The 19,865-nt window shown below is 51.8% G+C and overlaps 1 protein-coding gene across 2 annotated transcripts in view; it reads right to left on the bottom strand.

Moving 5' to 3' along the window:
- The window catches only part of Scube1 (signal peptide, CUB domain and EGF like domain containing 1), a 118,928-nt gene that overhangs the window by 81,109 nt on the left and 17,954 nt on the right, over positions 1-19,865 (bottom strand). For both annotated transcript variants that reach the window (XM_087899127.1, XM_087899128.1), the window contains exon 3: positions 16,069-16,197. In XM_087899127.1, coding sequence (XP_087755253.1) covers positions 16,069-16,197 — 129 coding nt within the window. The remainder of the gene's footprint in view (positions 1-16,068; positions 16,198-19,865) is intronic.

Genomic DNA, 19,865 nt, shown 5'->3' on the forward strand with positions numbered 1-19,865 from the left:
CTCACACATGTGAAGATTAGCTCTCCCGAGAATTCCTCAGTACAGTGGGCTGAGATGGGACTCTGCCTCAATGGAGCGCCAGACCAGTTACAAGAAACCCCCCCAGCCAGCAGCCGGCCCACAGTCCACACGTGGGTGACAGAGCAGGGACAGGAACAGAACTTCCCTCTCCATGGGCCCCACACAGCACAGCTGTGAATGTGACCCTGGCCGGACATCTGTGGGAGGCACTCAAGTTTTTTAAAAATTCTTTTGATGAGGATAAGAAGGGAGAGTTGGTGGCGGGAGGGGGGCAGAGGGCAACCAACCAAAGGAGGCAAGGAGACAGAGCTCAGGGCAGGGAGTAGAGGGAGCTCAGGGCCCTGCAGGGCTGGAGGGAGAGGTCAGCAAGGGCCCAGATGGGAGCGACGGCCTCTGCGGTGCACCTGCCTGCCTTTCTCTTCTCCCGAGAGAACTGCAGAGCAGAGCAGGCCCAGAGTCGCCCCAACACCCCCAGGTCCTCCAGCCAGCCCATCCTTCCTGACACCAGCTAGCTTTAGCCTGACCACTACTGGAAATCTCTAGGCCTGAATTCTAACTGCAGCACGTGGCAGGTTCAACCTCTCTTCAAGCACTCAGGCACAGGGCAGGGCATCTCCTTCAGCTGACTGCTGAGGGGCGCAGGACTGACTTTCTTTATGTGTATGTATATACACATATACGAAGGTTAGCAATACATGTGGGCTCATGTGTGTAGATGCCAGAGGTCAACACTGGGTGTCTTTCTCAACCTTACTCTTTGCGACAGATTCTCTCACTTGACCTGGGGTTGGCCAGTTGGCTAGGCTCACTGACCGGGAAGTCCAAGGATCCTCCTGTCTGCCCAGAGCTGTGCCATTCATGTGGGTTTGATGGATCCAAACCCAAGTTCTTATGCTTGTGTTCCAAGCCCCTCATTCCCCCACTTTCTAGCTTCTTCCACTTGTACAGCCCCAGCCCAGAGGCCTCTGGGAGAGAGGACCACTGTGACCCATGCCTTGCTACCCTGCTCGGCCTCCTGCCCTATGCATGTCCCACACTGGCCCTCTAGCTGGCTCACATACATGGGTTGATTCTTTTCACACTCGGCACCCCTTACAGTCAGCTCTGGGGTGGAGGAGTTGATAGTGACCAGGATCAAGTGCTGGCTTGAGAGGAGGACAGCTGAGGATTATGAATGATCCCTCTGAAACCAGGAGCTAACTGACACTGTGTGTCCCTGTGGGGGCAGGCTTTGAGGTCTCCTTTGCTCAAGCTACACCCAGTGAGTCAGACCACTTCCTGCTGCCTGTGGGTCAAGATATAAGAGCTCTCAGCTCCACCACCATGTCTGCCTGCATGCTGCATTACTTCTCGTCATGGCGATAACGGACTAAACCTCTGAACTACAGGCGATCTACCACAATGAAATGTTTTTCCTGTGTAAAAGTCGCATGGTCATGGTGTCCCTTCACAGCAATAGAAACCCTAAAATATCTGGCCAGTGGTGAGGCTCTGATGCTCTTACCTCCTCTCGTCCCCCAGGATATACCTGCAACCTGGCCACGCAATGTTTGGTGCACCGGGCTCCTCTGGGTCTCAGGCGTCTGTCCAGAGTCCACTCTTCCACTTCCCTGAGCTTCCTGCCTCTTATGTTTTGTGTGTGCTTTTCCCACCTCTTGCTTTCCACCCCACACCTGAGAACCCCATGCTCCTTCCAGCAGGATGGGCAAATGTCAAAAACCACTGGGCTGTCCAGCCCCCAGCACTGATTTCACAGAGGATACCATATTGGAAGTCATTATCTAGCCCCAGAAGCAGCTTACTGGCAGACACGGGCATGCAGGGAGCCTACCTGGGTGGAGAGGGCTTTGCCATGGTACAAGTCACTTTCCCCAGGTACACTGTTGTCCCAATCAGAGGGTCACAGCAGCAGTCTTACCAAGTGCCCACTGGCTACTGGCTCCCCCATCCTGTGCCTTGATCACATTCCCTCTTCTTGGCTACAAAATTACATATTAGTGTTGAGGACATTTCTGATATTGGGGGCGGGGCAGCATATAAACATCAATGCAATGTTTATAACCACAAAGTTATATCTATGCCCAGACAAGTCTGGACATGACCTTAGAGCAGGGTGGCCAGGGCAAGTGTCCTCTGACTTTCTCTGGAAGTTTTAGCATAATTATCCCATGTGTGTAAGATGGATAAGTAAACAGACACTTGTAACTCTGTCTAATTCTGGTGACTGTGGGGCCGACGCAGGGCAGGAAGTGTTTGGCAGTCGGTCACTCTACAAGGAGGCTAGGGCAGAGACCGTGGCAGGTGAGGACTGGAATACCCGAGCCAGTGAGCGATAAGGGCTTCTAGGCAGAGGCAGGGGTGAACTTGGGGACAGCTTAACATTTAGCTTGCAGGATGTTTAGGCAAGAAAAGTAAGGCTGGTGTGGCAGGTAGGACCTCCTGGAACCCCTTTTCCATCGTGGAAGCCTGGCTTTCTCACCACGGAGTTGCTGTTGTCATCCAACCCCTGCCTATTCTATGTGGAAGGACCAACAGCTGCTCCTAAATGCTTCTGACAGTGACTGATCCCTGGGCAGCCAGTAGACAGGCCAGTGGTGGTGGTGGTGGTGGTGGCGGCGGCAAGATGGCCTGCAGAATTCTGTCCTTGTTGAAGTCACACTTGGGAGGTGATGAAGGACCCCAGACTAAGCAACCACGCCTGCCGTCCACTCCTCAGACAGAGAGTGCCAGCGGGCACAGGGTGTCCATGCCAGTCATCTATTTCTAGTTGCATGTGGTCAGGACGAGGTGGGTAAGAGGGAGGGTTGCTGGGTAGGCGGATGCACGGGCTGGCTGATGGCCATCAGAAACAGCCAGTGTCCTGTTTGGCTGTGCCAGGGCAGGAGCGGCTGCATCATCTGCCCAGACACAGCCAGGCCCTGCGTATGTTTGGGTGACCCAAGATGTTACCCAAGACACCCAATCGATCCAAGATAAGCAAGAGTGTTGGCAGGGGTGTGGGCGAGAGACTGGGGCACCCTCATTTGTTGCCAATGTCCCTTTGAGGTGCACAGCTTAGTGTTGGGTCTGGGCCTATGATCTGGAGGCAGGATATTTTTGAAGAGTTTTCATAAGACACTTATTTACTGTTTATGCCCCAGGGTTTTGCCTGAGCTCTCAGCACCGAGACTGCAGACGGAACAAGGGGTTGGCAAGTGTCTTGCCCGCTGTCCTCTGTCCATGGCCTGTGTTTACTTTGCTGTTTATGGACTCTCTCTGGGACAGAGCAGGGCTTCTTCCCCAAGCCACCAAATAGAGACCTAGCTAAAGGTGGGGCTGGCATGGGGTAGAGCGGCAACTGACTTCAGCCCAGGGAGGAGGGTTGCTCTGACCATTCACTGGTCCTGCATGACCAAGTCCTGACTTGGCTGCTAACTGAAGGAGCGAGAAGGAGCAGGAGGCCTATGCTCCTCACATCTACTGTGTGTCTTCACACAGACCACGCTTGCCCTCCACAGACCATGCCTACCCCCACAGGCCACACCCCAGGAACTACTTCCTCAATACCACACCCACACAAACCACTCCCTGACCACACCTACAATGGTCACACCCACAAGACCACACCCACCCAGGCTACTCCCAACCATACCCTAACACAACTCATCCTGTTCCCAGACAGAGATGCTGTCACAGACCACTCACGTACCTAGAACACACGTTCATATAGACTATGCCGTGTACAGACTGTGCTTACTGCACAGACCGCTCCCACACACAGACCACACCTCCACACAGGGCATGCCTCCACACACGACATGCTACGTTCCCAGGGTCCCCTCCTGGTACCATCACCATGCCGCAACCTTTCATCTGACAAAGCTGACAGCACAGAACTGGCCTCTAACTCGTACCCGGGCTAGGAAGGGATCCAGAGTAGAGGCCCAGGGCACCTGCTTCCCAGTGCTTGTCCTCCAGGCATCGAGAGCAGAGAGTGGAAGGAGCTAGGAACGGAGACATGGGAGGATTCTGAGCCACAGCGGGCTCTAAGCTGGCGGGTGCACCTTCCCAATGGCCTGTCCAGCTTAATGTGTGCTGGGAACTCTACTCCAATGACAAGTGTACACATTCACCACTGTCAGGTCTGTACACTCATCACTCTCAGGTGTGCACACTCACCACTGTAGGGTATGCACACTCACCACCGTCAGGTGTGCACACTCACTACTCTCAGCTGTGCACACTCATCGCTGTCAGGTATGCACACTCACCACTCTCAGCTGTCCACACTCACCGCTGTCAGGTGTGCACACTCGCCACTCTCAGGTCTGCACACTCACCATTCTCAGGTCTGCACACTCGCCACTCTCAGCTGTGCACATTCATGATCAGTCAGGTCTGAGACTCTCCGCTGTTAGGCTGCCCTCCTTGTGAGGCCCCCTCTTATCCCTGCCTTATACAAGAACCTGTGCAAGCCTGGGGTGGATGCCGAGTCGATCTGGAGCACAGCTCTCCAGGTTCTCAGGGAAGGAGGATGATCCAGCCCTAGACTCTCAAGGCTGCCTCCAAAGGATGCCACGGAAAGCACGTAGTCGGGGAAGGCTTTTCTGGGGACTGTCCCTTGCCCATGGCCTCAGGGCCAAGTATGTATGTTTGGGTGAGCCAAACAGGCTTCATGAGGAGGTAGGGGCAGGCCATTCCAGCACCAGGAACCACAGGGACCAGGCCAGGAGAGCAGGAAGGAAGCTGGTTAGGGAATGGAAAGCCGCTCCCTGTGCGGAGACCAGCCCTGAGGCAGCCAGGGGCTGTCTCCTTCGGATGAGGGGGGCATAGAAAGGAGCTTGGCTACTGTCCCTGAGGATAACTCACAGGATCTGGACAGGGAAGGAGCCCAGATTGTTTCTGAGGCTCCAGGGACCTTGTGGGGGAAGGGATGGACTCCAGAGTACTTCATGCCCCCCCCCCCCAATCTGGCTTTCCATTTTAACCGGAGCAGCGTGACCCCTGCATGATCTCTGAAGAAAAGGAATTCTGCTGCTATCCACACAACCCCAAGAAGTCTGAAAACCACTGGCTGAATCCCATCTACTTAATCTCACATACCATGTGGAAGCTGAGGCTTAGAGACAGAGTGTCCCAGCATCGCCCAGAAAGGCAGCAGCCCCCAGCGCCTGACTCTCAGTCCACGGTCCAGTCCTTTCCCTCAGTGCTGGCCTGGGCTCCTCTGAAAGAAGCTCACCCCACTTCTTGGCTGACCCCGGAGAAGGGGTGGGGAGCCCCCAAGCTTGGAACCATTCCACCTTCCCACACCTGCTTCCCATTTTTGCGGGGATGGGGAAATCCAGCATGCGTTTCTTTTTCTCGGGCCAAGGAATTTCTATCAAATTAACAGATGCAAACCTGCAGTGGTGATGCATGCCTGCAATCCCAGAACGCCAGAGGTAGGATCAGAAGGATCAGGGTTCAGGGCCAGTGCCCCCATACATAGCAAGTTCAAGTCCAGGCCGGACTACGTGAGATCCTGTCTCAGCAAAAAGTGAAGCCAAACGAACAGTTGTAAAAAGCTGAGACAGGCAGTCTGACCGACATGAAATCCAACTGTAAACGCAGCCCAGTGTTTCGAATCGCCTCAGCACGGGCCACGATGAGGAGAGAAGCAGGAGGAAGGCACAGGGGTCAGGGAGAACTCTCTCCCCTTTACCTCAGACACACTATGGCTTGTGCAGAGGACACAGGGCTGGCCCAGGATGTTTACTTTTGCATTAAGATGGTCAACATTTTCTCCCCAGCGAGCAACACTTTCGAACTGCTGGAAACAAATAAACAAAGACGACTGGAACCTTCCATGGGGTTCGGAGCAGTGATGCTGGCTCCAGCTGGCTCCTTCGAGGGGCTGGTGGTGCCTTTATCACACACCCAGGCCAGCACAGGGAGCTGTGACAGCCACTCCCACCCCCAGCATCTAGACATCCCAGAGACTTCCTCCCCTCACACAACTGGTCCCTGCAAGAGTCTCCCCGCTGCCCTTCTCCCCCTCTTCCACCGGACAGCCTCGAAGGTCTCTTGCAACACTCGCCTCCACTTGGACACAACAGAGAACAACTGCCCCTACCTCACGGGGCCAGAACAAGACAGAAATAAGATAGGACCAGGCTACGATAGGGGACGCCCTGGTGTCATGTGACCCCGCATGACCTCAAGAGGATGGAGGGCTGTCTGATCAGGAGTCTGAGGGCCACGGTTTATCCGACAGGAGCACCTTGTAGGACGTGGGGTCTCACACATAGCCCATAGCCCAGGCTAGCCCACTGCCTCTTCACCAGCTCAAAACCAGACTAGTTTTCTTTCAAAAGTGCCCTGACTTTGCACACTAGGACAATGGGAAGTAGATGACTGACGTCTGCGGAGCCTTTGGGAAGTGCAAGGCACCAAGCGGGGTGCTTTACCTAGCTCATCTCCTTTGGGTTCAGAAATAAACACGGTCACTGGCTCCACCTTATAGCAGAGGCTCAGAGGAGCTAAGTTACTTGCCCGAAGTCACACAGTGATCAACTCAGGCCGGATGTCCAAAGCCAGGCAGGTTGACTGTCTGTGCTTCCTAAGTCAGGGAACAGGTCATCCACATTGGAGTTCTCATCCAAGGGAGCTGCACAGGGCAGGTACATACGTGGTCTTTATGAGATGAGCTATCATCAGCATCTCTGGTATTCAGAGTCATCTTGAAGCTAGCGGTTCACACTTCCCCCAGGTCGGACTCCAGAGACATCTGACCTCGTATGCCATTTCTACTGGGAAGACTGGTAACGGTCTCAAACAGAATTCAGCCAATTTGACCTGAGTTCTGCATCCCATAGCCCATCCCACCCAAATATCTCTCTGTCCCCTCCCCTCCCAAGGCATCTTTGCCTAAGTCACAAGGCAGAGCCACACAAACACTGCTGGTCCAACTCTAACCGCTGCCTTTGGTCATTGCTTTCCCTGACTTTCTGATGTTGAATCCATCAGATTTCTGTTGGCTGTTGCCAAATGTATTATGAGTTCAGCCACCACCTCCACCACGGACACCCTACACTGCCACCAGCTTCCAGCCAGGCCATTATGGAGGCCTCCCTGCTGAAACACCCTGCCCTCCTCCCAGTATCAGCCTCTACTGGCAACCAGGAAGGATTTTTATTAAAATGTCAATCAAAACATGTTAGTCCCTGCTGCCCACCAGCTTCCCAGTTACTCGACATAAAATCTGCCCTGTTCTAGGGTCCCAAAGCTATCTGTGACTGCTTCCTGCCTCCTTCCTGCCTCCCGTCTCCCTTTCCCACACTACGATTCTCCAGACACAAACTCATCTGTGTCTCCTTTCTGTTAGCACAGAGTTCCCCAGACCTCTGTAAGACACTTCCTCCTCCTCCCTGATGTCCCCTCCCACATCTGCTCCCCTTAAATCAGGGCAGGCCACTAAGACCACCTTCACCATGAGTTTGTGGGGGGAGGTTCCATACTTGACCTTGTTCTGCAGGGACCCAGACACCCTGCAGGGGAGGCTCACCCTGGCCTTCATGAAAGCCCAGACAGAAAGGCTGTCCATATACATTCTGGCTTCCATCCAGCAACCACCACTAGACACGAGCCAGGAAGCTTCCAGATGGCTCCAGCTCCTGGCCATCTCTAGGTCGTCTCCAGTTTCACGTCTTTCAGCTGAGGCTCCAGACACACTGGAGCAGAGACTGGCTATCCGTGATTTGGTTCTTGACCCACGGAAGCCACAGGCAGAGAATGGTGGTTTTTCATACCACTTGGTATGCTGTGGTTTTCACGTGGCAACGGGAGCAGAGCCCAGGGGTCTGGCGCAGCCACCCCCACCCTGGCATGTTCCATCGGGCTGTTCTGTTTCTATTACTGTTGTTTTTGGTGGATTTGACCCGACCGAAACGACTTTTACTGAGCTGTACGGTCACATGTTTCTGTCTGTGTTCCTACTGTGTGAATCCACAAGGGGGAGCCCGGTACTGATTTCCATGACCGCTTGTGTCTTCAGCGGGTACACAGTAGGAACACAGAACAACTTCTCTTCAATCACAAATGCTTGAACACTGGGCAGCATTTCCTCTTCCGTACATGCATGGGGCCCTGGAGACTTTCCGTGTAATTCTTCTCTGCCCCTTGGCACCTGCATGACCAGCACGGCGATCCAGCAAGGACTCTGTCCAGGTGGGAAATCCTCTGCTCATTCATTCTACATCTTTAAAGGCAGCTTGTCTACTCCAGAGACAATAAGAGGGCTCGAGGCATGAACAATGCGCAAGGGTACAATAGAGAAGAAGGGTAAGCAGGACCCTTGCTGCACTCCTTGAGAGCTGGGCGCAGTGGGACTTTGGAAAAAAACAGGGCTGTATACTGTCACAAGGGATAGAACCAAGTCCCAAGGGGGAGGTGCCTGAGTAAGTCAGCAAACTCTTTCCTCAGGGCAGGGTGGAGGTGCCCTCTTGCCTTCTGGCACTCCACTGCCCACCTGATCTGGCACTACAGAACAGAGCTGGGACGACAGAACAGACTTGGTGGTTCCAAGGCTGAATGTGTGCTTTACACAATACATCAGGGACCTGTCTCCCTGGACCTGGTCTGCTTTCCAGAGTCACTGTTCTCCTGGGTGCTGTGGGGGCAGGGGCAGGGGTGATTGGCAGGCACAGACTCAAGCCTCGAAGTGACAAAAACCACATGCTGGGTCTGGTCCGAGCTGTGCTTCTTCCTGGCATTTGTGACCTTGAGTAGGTCATTTTCCTGAGCCCAGGTTTCTTCATTTGTAAGAGTCAGTACTAACGGCTTCTATCTCCCTAGGTTCTGGAGTCTAGGAAAAGGCTGCCAATGGCAACTACCTGTGGATGTTGTGGGGGGACCCGTGAAAGAACACAAACACAACACGGGGCAGCTTCACGCGCGTACAGGGATGCACCTCTCATCTAGTCCAGGTAGGATGATCTGTGAGTACGAGGTGAGGAGGCACACAGTAGGTACTTCATTCCCTGTCGCCACTATAGCGCCATCTGGTTAATCAATCAGCTTGTCGGCTGGATGCGGCTACAAATGACTTCTCTTCAGCGGGGATCAAAGTGCTGGGGGCTAGTCCAAAATTCCAGCTGTGAGTAACTTGAGAAACACATTTTTCAGTAAGTCAAGGTAAAGACCAAGCCTGAAGACATCTGGCTAAGTGAACGGACGGCTTCAGAAAAAGAGCGCCTTGCTTTGTGGGGATGAGGAGAATGACCCGCTGCTGGTTCTAATTTAGGATGAAAAAAATCTTATTCTATTAGCCTAAATACCGCTCAGCTGGCCGATCGCGCCGAGTTCGGAATAATATTTTTCAAACAGAACCTGCTATTTCAAGTAATTACACAGCTAAAGGCAGCCATTTCGGGCTGAGTAAGATGTCTTCCTGGTTTCAATTCCCTCTGGTGTCATTTTCTGTTATATTTGAGAAATTCCTCAATAAAGATGTCAAATAGAGAGAGGCCTTCGCTCTCCAGAGCACAGACTTGGCCCCCGGCCAGGACCTGGTCAAAGACAAGCCATCTCCATAAGAAAATAGGCTCGCCTGTTCAAAAGCAAGGCACTGCGGACACTGCAGACGGGAAACCAACCTCAGCCCTCAGCCTCACTTCTCCCAGGCGACTCTGGACGCTTTTCAAACCTCCCAGTGGCTCTCTAAGATGGTCAGGGCTTGCCCCTGCCACCACCCCAGGGATTCAGTGGGGCTCAGAGAAGAAGGCTACAATGGAAACAAGCTCTCTGTACTCTCCCTGCTCTCTCAGACCTCTGCAGTTAAAACAACACCCAGGCCCAACACTTTTCAGTGCGTGACAGCCTACAGCTTTGTGTCTGAGAGGAGGGGTCGGACCACATGCAGCAGTGTGGACAGGGGACCTTCCAGCAACTCAGTCAACCCCTCAGAACCCCCCGACAAGCCTTGGGGGTAAGGGTGTGCTGGAAGCTTCGGCATACAGCAGGAAGTTCTATGAGCAAGTACTGGAGCGGGAACCTGGGGAATTCACACTCTTTCCAGGGGCCAGCTCAGGACAGTCCCCTCCAGTGCCATGCTGAGGGCAAGGGGTACCCCCTCTCTGGACATCACACTTTTAGGGCCCCTGCTCTGCTTCTTTCATAGTTGCCAGCCTCCCTCTGGAACACCGACTCCATGGGGGGGTATATGATCACCTGGAACATGTTCTCCCCCCAAACCCTGTTCCAGACCATTCCCCAGGCGTCTGGGATCCTAACACGCCCTGTTTAAATAGCCCCAACCTTTAGATTATTAGAACAAAGGACACTTGTGTCTGAGCCACAGTCAAAGGGCTGCTGATCTGGGGTACAAGTCAGAACCCCAGCAGGTTAGCGGTCTTCATGCTCAGGGTGGTGTGGGAGGGAGGAGGGGACAGAAAAGAGGGAGAAGAGCAGGCTCTACCCATGGTTGTCCTGTCTGTCACAAAGTGAAGGGAGTTCCTGGAATTCAGAAGTCACATCTGGCCTGCAGGTTCCCAGGAGAGCACTCGCGTCAAGGGAGGGAGAGCTTCACAGTACTATGGGATTAAAGTCCTGGGATCATTGGGATCACAGTTATATCAGACAGTTAGATCACAAGGCCTTCCTTGTGATCCTACCTGGAGTCTCGCAAACATCAGGGGGCAGGACAATAGTCACCAAGCAAGAGTGAGAGAAAAATATTGTTTTTTGTTTGATTGTTCCCCCCCCCTACCACTTTTTTTTTCTTCAAGAAAGAGTTTCTCTGTGCAGCTTTGGAGCCTGTCCTGGGACTCATTCTGTAGACCAGGCTGGCCTCGAACTCACTGAGATCTGCCTGCTTCGGCCTCCTGTGCTGAGATTAATGGTGTGCGCCACCACTGCCTGGCGGCTGCTTCTCCTCCTCCTCCTCTTTCTTTCTTCTTCTTTTTAAAATAGCACAGGCTATCATGTAGCACAGGCTGGCCTTGTGAACACACGACCCTCTGGCCTCTGCCTCCCAAGTGCTAGGATCACAAGTGCGCACCAGGACTCCTGGTGGGAAATGCTGACCTTGACATGCTATGGCCTAATTCTGAGGTGCCAACAATTCCTTCTGTGATGGCAACACGCAGCACGGGAGTGGGGTGAAATCAAACGTGCCCCTGGGTCAGAGGAGTCAGGACGGCTGTAGGCAGCCAGCTTGAAAACTCTGCCAGGATACGATGGACACCCAGCCCCAAGTCTCCTCCAGATTTAGTCAGTCCGGCACTTTCTGTGAGGCTGGTCCTATAGACCATTACACAGCTGTGGCAACTAAGGAGGGAGGCACCAAGGAGCTGGCCCCAGGCTCTGAGACTCAAGAAGAGTGGGGGTACCAGAGTCTACCTGGACTCTTCCGTGTCTCAGGCCTGCTCATTTCTCAATTATAGCTTGCCTCAGTCCTCACTGTATCCCAAGCATCAGCCTCCCCTCTCCCTGCTTGGGGTGTGTGTGTGTGTGTGTGTGTGTGTGTGTGTGTATACACGTGGACATGTGGGCTTATGCATGTACACACGTACATGGTGCATGTGCCAGAGAGGGCCACAAGTCATCCTCTGGTGTCATTTCTCAGGCATTGGCCTGAAACTCACCAAGCATGCTAGGCTGAGTGGCCAGTAAGCCCTGGGGCTCTTCCCACCTCTGCATCTCAGCACTAGGGCGGCAAGTGTGCACTCCTCGGCTTAGATTTTAAGTGTAGGTTCTGGGGATCAAACCAAAGATCCCTGTGCTTACCAAGCAAGCACTTTACCAACTGAGCCATCCCCCCAACTCCCAAGCATCTGTTCTTAATGTGCTTCCTGGACGCAAGGCTGAGGCTCTAAAAGTTCAACCAACAAGCCTGGGGTCACACGGTCGCTCTGGGCTGGAGCCGGCTGCAACCAACGCCTGACTTCTCCGTCGGAGCTTTCTCTTGAGAAGGAAAAAGACCAAAAGGAAAAAAAAAAAAAAGACCAAACAAAAGAAGCCTGTAGGAAAGGTCTGCCCTCGGTGGCCGCAGGGTCTGTGCTCAGGGTGGGAGCCGGGAGGACAGAGAGGGGTCTTGCCTAAGTCTTTCATTTCTATCAGTGTAAAAAGAAGCCAGAGTGAAAACAATGTTGTTGAAACAAAGACCCGTACAGACTTCACCATCAGGCTAGAGGCTGGAGGCTGGAGAGGCGGGGGTGGGGGTGCCTGCCCTAACAGGGGTAAGGGTGGCCCTTCCCAGAAAAGGACACAGAGTCCAGCCAGCGAGTCCAAGGTGTCGTACACGATCTAGGGAGCATGGTCCCATGGGGGTGTTGGGGCATCAAAGCAGCTCATGTGATACATCTCACTGGCAGTTGGCCCATGCTACGCCATTTCTGATGTCAAACACTCTGCTAACTACATCTGCGATTCCGCAGAACCCTCACCCAACCCCTATAAGGCAGGGATTACACATTCTCCATGTTGTAGATAGGAAACGGAGGCATAGAGAATCGAAGATACAGACCAAAGACTAAACAGCTCAGAACTGGAGAGCCAAGACTGAAGTGTCAAACCAGCCGACATCCAGGTCTGTTTCCTTGGCCACAGTGATACTGCTTTGCTTCTAACAGCATATCCCCGGGAACAGTGGCGGGCTGAGCCTTCACTGACTACCCAACTGCTTGAAACGTATTTGCTGCAGACAGCTGAGGAAGCAGCCGAGGAGGGGTACACGCACCAGGTGAGGGGTAGGTGGCAACACTTCACCTGGGTGTGGCATTGCAAAAGCTGTGTGGTCCTCAGTCAAAGGCCCTGCTGGGCTCTGCCGTCCCTAAGCCCAGCCTCAAGAAACTGCCTGCAGCTCCACACACACTGGGCCCAGACCTACAAACTCCTTCCCCCTCTGAGAGCCCGCTGAGAGCTTCCTCTTTGAAGCTCTGGCAATGCTGCCTCCACCCCCATGCTCCCCCAGCCAGGGGTAGCTTTTCACAGCCCCTTCTGGTCTTTGCTAACTCTTGTCCAGACCTCTGTTTTGGCACTTATTTGGGGTGTAATTACATGTTCACAGATCTGTTTCCCATAATGAGCTCATCTGAGCCCCAACACGCATTAAACAAAACCAGACAGCGGCTCTCAGACTGACACGCCACTAGGAAGGGGAGGCCCGAGTGCTTGGGGTGTTGAACCCCTCTACCTAGTGTTGACAAGCCAGCTGGCACCATGGGGGTCTGGCTGGTCCTTGCAGAAATTCCTGTACGCAAGGCTAGAGAAGCCTGATGATCTTTTCACCCTTCAGATCCATCTGTGGCAACAATTCTGAAGGACCACTTAGGGAACCAGGGAGGAAAATGTTTTCTGCCCAGACGCAGTCTGGATTCTGATTGGCAAAGGCAGAAAGGTGGCTAAGCCACTGAAGCAACAGTAACGTTGGCTAGTTGACCATTCAGTCTGTACTCAGGGCACACCCCTCGGCTTTATCCTGTCATTTCATCCTAACACTCAGCCTGGTGACGCAGTGGCACACTAACCCGGAGGAGATGAACCTGGGAGACCATGACAGTTCTAACAGCTGTGACAGCCTTCTTTCACTGACATGGGACAGAGACCCCGACGGGCCCAGAACCTGTTCACAACCATGCTCCTGTCAATCACACACAGGCCCTCCTGGATCCAGCTGCTATTCTTCTGCAGCTAACAGCAGGAGAGGGCTGGGAGCAGGCAGGTCTGCTCTGAGAGCACTGTACGGTCCACTAGTTGCTGTCCCTTGGGTTACAGGCTGTGAACCACCTCCACGTCCCCTCAAAAGAGTCTTAGCTCCAGAGCTATGAATGTAGACTCTGCAGTTATATTAGTAACTTTTCTTCTCTGGTTTCTGAGATCTCCAGCAACTTAGGGGAGGACGCTGAAAGGGATGTGATCCGTCATGGTGGGAGGCTGTGGCAAACAGCAGGAGCCTGAGGAGACAGCTGGTCACACTGTATCCGACACACTCAGAGGTGTTTCCGTGGTGACTCTGAATCCGACCAAGATGACAGGTTTAACCATGACAGCAAATGATCAGGATAAGATGAGGTAGTCATGGTGCGCACTCATCCAATATAACTGATGTCCCTATGAAGAAGGGGATCTGGACACTGTGAACGGCTATAGAGCTAAGACAATGTGAAGACACGGGGAAACACCGTTTATGAGTGTAAGAATTCTTGAGTGACCGTGAGCCAGGAGAAAGGCCTTGGAAAGAGCTTTACCTGCCACCCTCAGACAGAAACAACCATGCCTCCATTTTGGGTTTCTAACATCTGGAGTTCTGAGAGAATCAATGTCCATCACATAAGCCACCCAGTTCATCTCTTTGTCATAGCAACCCCAAGAAGCTCGTATAGGCCTTTAGCAACTTTCGGCTGGCCGAGTGGCTAGGGGAAAACTGGGGCCATGCAACAATGCCTGATTCTGAAGGGACATTTAGGCTGACCAGAGAGGTGGTCAGGAGACCAACGGACGCTTGACCGCAGGACTTGCCATTTCTGCTCCCTAGTCTTCTATATTTTCTCAACTTTATTCACCAAAGATGATCATGCGTTTACATTTTGTATAACTGACTTAAGATATATTTGAACTGTGGCCAGTGGGAGGTATACAAGATTATGGGCTGAACTGTATTCCCTCAAGTCCCATGTTGAAGGACTCTAAGCACTGTTACCTCGAAATGTGATTATATTTGGAGACAGGGACTTAAAGGGGTAATTAAATTTAAACTGGAACTGTTGGAGTGAACTTATTCCAATATGACAGGTATCCTTAATGGTTTAATTAATTAACTAATTAATTAATTCGTGTGTGTCTGTGGGCATGCGTGCCACAGCACACATGTGGAGGTCAGAGAAGAACTGGCAGGGGTCAGTTCTCTCCTTCCACGACATGAATCCTGGGGACTGAACCCCGGCTGTCAGGCTTGGTGGCACTGTAGCGGTTTGAATCAGAAATGTCCCCCATAGGTTCATGTATCTGAACACTTGGTTCCCCAGTTGGGGAGGCTGTGGGACATGCAGCCTTGCTGCAGGAAGCATGCTACTGGGGACAGATTCGGAGAGTTTACAGCCTCATCCGCTTTCAGTTTGTTCTGTCTGCTTGGTGTTTGCAGCTGGAGATTCCCGCTCCTGCTTGCTGCCGTGCCTTACCGCCTGCCGCTAGCCGCCATACCTCCTCCCCGCTATGATGCACCTTTATTCATCTGGAATCATCAGCCAACAAATTCTTCCATAAGTTGCCTTGGTCATGGTGCTTTATCACAGCAATAGGAAAGTACCTAATACACCCTGTTGGGGAATATTATGTTACTTTTGTTTGTGGTGCATTTGTTTAACGCTGCGAAGCTGTGATATTTTGCTGTCTAGAACACTTGATGTCTAATAAAGATCTGAATGGCCAATAGCAAGGCAGGAGAAAGGATAGGTGGGGCTGGCAGGCAGGGAGAATATATAGAGGCAGAAATCTGGGGGGAGAAGTGGACAGAGAAAGAAGCCGTCAGGTGTCAGCAATCCAGCTACACAGCAATCCATGGAGTGAGATTTATGGAAGTAAGAACAGGAAAAGCCCAGAGGCCACAGGTAGACGGGGTAATACAAGTTAAGAAAAATTGGTAAGAAATGAGCCAAGCTAAGACCAGACATTCCTGACTAAGAGTAAGCCTCTGTGTGTGATTTGTTTGGGAGCTGGGTGGTGGCCCCTCCAAAAGAACCAAACGAGTCAAAAACATCATACTACTACAGGGAGCCGCCTCACTGATCCAGGTGTCCTTAAATGAAGAAACAATTAGGACCCAGAGAGAGACCACCAAATGGTTGCGTGCACAAAGTGCACATGTGGACATAAACAAGAATGCACCCCATTCGCATCCTCCAGCCTCTACAACAGCGAGGAAGGAAATTTCTGCCATCGAAGCCACATGGCTTGTGGGATTTTGTTATGGCAACTTGACAAACTATGACAAGGAGCAAGAGGAAGGTGCCTATTCGCCCGGCCCCCAACTCTGCGTGCTAGAACTGAGCGACAGGAAGGCTGTGATCGGAGGGGCTCAGCCGTGCCACTCACCCAGGCAGTTGTGTCCGTCATGAGCCAGCATGAACCCATCAAAGCAGGTGCACCTGTAGTTCCCGGGGATGTTGATGCAGTCATGGACACAGCCTCCGTTGTAGTAGTCATTCTCACACTCGTCGATGTCTGCAAGGGCAGAGACACGAGAAGGCTCAGAGTAAGAGTCTGGCTTCCCTCTCCCACCATCACAAGCTGCTAGGATACGACTTATCAGGGGATGTGATGGCTTGAGCTGTCAACTTGAGACAACCTGGAATCATTGGGGAAGTTTCCGTGAGGGACTGTCTGCATTAGGCCCACTTGTGGGCACATCGGTGGGGCCTTGTCTTGAGGGAGGTGAGTGATATGGGAAGACCCAGCCCACTGTGGGTGGCATTATTCCCTAGGCAGGAGGTGCTGAACTGGACAAGAGTGAAGGACTCAGGCAGAGCACAGCAAGCACTGGGTCCTCGTTTTTCTCTGCTCTTATCTGTGGGTGTGACGTGATCAGCGGCTTGAAATTCCTGCCTTGACTTCCCCATGATGACGGACCACAGTCTGGAGCTGTAAGCAGGAATAACACCCTCTCCCCTCAAGTTGCTTCCTGTCAGGGCATTTTTGTTCTTTAAATCACCACACCAGAAATGAAATTAGAACAGGGAATAACTCAGCGGATGCTCAATTAGAACAGGGAATAACTCAGCGGATGCTCAATAAATACTCGGAGGGAATGAAGAGTTATTTGAAAACAACCTTGGCTCAGCTGCAAGGCTGACCACCAGTTTCAGAAGAGTCACATTGTGATGTGTGTGTGTGTGTGTGTGTGTGTGTGTGTCTCCCAAGTCCTGCCACAGTGAAGCAGCTAAGTGGCAAGTCTGGCTCTGGCTCGTTCTGAAGACTGCCAACACTGCCAACATATGGGGTCCTACATCCATGAGAACTGGCTCATTCGAAGCGGGGAAGGCAAGTAAAATAAACTGCACATCACCCAAAAAGTGTCATCTCTGGGATGAAAGAATGTGCGCTGTCCCCCACCCCCTGTGGCCCGCAGTCTGGCCTTCAGCTGCTCCGGCTTCCTTGTTATAACAAAGACGTCTGTCTCATAAACAATGGTCAATAGCTTTAGTAAAGGTCACTCTTTCTGCTGTTTTAAGTCCTTTCTCAACATTTCCCGGCAGGGGTCAAAGGGCTATCAGTTCGGGGGTTCCAGAAAGAAGAATAAGAACATGTCTAGTTAGCATTCAACGAGCTGCTTCTACGCCCAAGGGGTTGACCAGACTGTATGCCATTCTCTCTAAAGTCCTCCCAGGGACTGTGGTAGGATCGTTTTATGTCAACTCGACACAAGCCGAAGTCATCTGAGAGGAGGGGACCTCAATTAGGAAAATGCTTCCATTATATCTAGCTGTAGAAATTGTCCTAACTAGTGATCGACTCAAATCATTAATTAAGCCCATTGTGGGTGATGTCATCCCTGGGCTAGTGATCCTGGGCTCTATAAGAAAGCGAGCTGAGTAACCCATAACAAGGGTTATGGAGCAAGCCAGTAAGCAGCTCCTCTCCACGGCCTCTGCATCAGCTCCTGCCTCCAGGTTCCTGTCCTGTTCGAGTTCCCGTCATGACTTCCTTCAGTCAGGAACTACAAATGTAGAAGTGTTTCCTCTCCCACTTGTTTTGGGTGACAGTGTTTCATCATAGCGATTATAGCCCTAACTAAGATAGGGACTCAGGCCCAGTCTGCTTGCACAGGGCACTGAAGGAGCCTTGTGTAGGAAGGCTGAAACCTTGCCAAAGGCCACACACCTAGAAGAGATGCAAGTGGGACTCTAACTAGTGAAACCTGACTCTGGATCCCCAGGGACCTTAAGCCCAGCCTTGACCTCTCAGGGATGGCTTGCAGGCACAGAATGACCCTACCAGCCATGGTCTCCGGCCCTGGCACTTCTGCTAGGTCTTTGGTCGCTCCACTTCCGAATACTCCCGGGGCTCAATGCCTCTCACTTACACCGAGCCCAGCCTTCAGGGACTCTAGGATGACCTTTGTAGAGTGGGAACATGTCATGGCTGAACTGAAAGTGATTCTCAGGACACAGAAGAAGCATGTCTGAGACAGAAGAAACATTTCTTCCCTTATCTGCCAGGAGAAGCAATCTGAGGTGAAGTCTAGTGGAAGATGGGAAGGGCCTGATCCAAAGCCTGGAGACCCATGTGCTCCCCAGCTGGGGGACAGGGGAGCTATGGCATAGCCATTTAATGCTTAGTGTAGGGATATGGATCTATAAATCCAGGGGCTCACTCCTTCACTCCTGATTCTTCCAGGAAGTGATTAAACATGACACAGACACCCCAACGAGCAAAGACAATAATCTGTGAAGAGCTATGTACAAGCCTGTTCTGGTACCCAGTCAGCTAGCAAGAAGGAGGGAAGGACAAAGCAGGGGTCCCTAAAGGTCTCAGAGTTAAGATGCTCTGATTCACTGCTTGCAGCCACCACCTGTGCCAGCTGGGGAGCAGAAAAGAGTCTCCAGCATGTCCGAATCATCTTTAAATATATGTAGTAGTCTAAATAACATTAACGCAAAATATAAGACTTTAAGTTTGAGGAAAAGGAGTAGGGTGTTATAGCTACTGAGGAATACCCATTGCCTTCAGGTTCCCTTTGAAGTCCTGGCCCTGCACACGTCAACTCTAAACACATTTCCTAGGTCTCTGACCTACACTCTTAAGACAATGCATCCTGGGCTTTAATTCACCAAGCAGCACAGCTCTGGAGTTCCCCATCACAGGTCAGATGGGTTTCCTTCTGCATCTCAGATACCAAGAAGGGCCTTTTCTTTTTCCTTTGTGTGTGTTTGTTGCATGTATATGTCTGTGCAGGTGTGTGCATGTGTGAGCGAGCAAGTACAGGACAGAGATCAATGTCTGTTGTCTTCTTTTATTGCGCTTCATTTTATCTTTTGAGTCAGGGTCTTGCAGTGAGCCCAAAGTTCACTGATTTGGGCAACTAGGCTGGCTCCCCAATCAGCTCCAAGGACCCACTTATCTCCACCTCCCCACCCTGATCCTGTTCCCCACCATTACCCTTAAGGGCTGGAGTCACAGGCACTGGTCCACCTGGCTTTTTTTTTTTAAATAAACAACCTAAGTGTTGTGGAATATTTAACTATGTAAAGATGTGTTGCATTTGTTTATGCTGTAGAATATTACTTTTAACTGTGTAAAGTACACAGTTACACTTGTTTACAGGTGTTACAGGTGTGTTACACTTGTTTTTGCTGCCTTTGTTAACTATGTAAAGATGTGTTACGTTTGTTTCAGCTGCATTTGTTTACTTATGCAAAGATGTGTGCTGTTTCACCTTGCTTGCCTATGGCGCCTGATTGGTCTAATAAAGAGCTGAATGACCAAGAGCTTGTCGGGAGAGCGATGGGCAGAGCTGGAAAGCAGAGAGAACAAATCCGAGAAACCTAGACTTGAAAAAGAATGACAGAGTAAAGAATGAGGGAAAGAGGGGCACACCCTGGGCCCACCAAGCAGCCACCAGCCAGCTGGACACCAGAAGCAGTGAAAGTAAGGCATACAGAAGGAAAGAAAAGGCAAAAAACCCTGTGGCAGAAGGTAGATAAGAGAAACAGGTTTAAGTTAAAAGAACTAGCCAGAAATGAGCCTAAGCTAAGAGGAGCGCTCAGAACTAATAATGAGATTCCAAGTCATGATTTGGGAGCTGGTTGGTGGTCCAAAAGAAAAGAAAGCCTGGTACACCTAAGTGTGGCTTTTCTACATCTGTAACATGACAACAGGCTTCCTCCCGCTGC

The sequence above is a fragment of the Myodes glareolus genome, chromosome 19 (assembly GCF_982192425.1).
Source record: "Myodes glareolus chromosome 19, mMyoGla1.1, whole genome shotgun sequence".
Taxonomy (NCBI): domain Eukaryota; kingdom Metazoa; phylum Chordata; class Mammalia; order Rodentia; family Cricetidae; genus Myodes; species Myodes glareolus.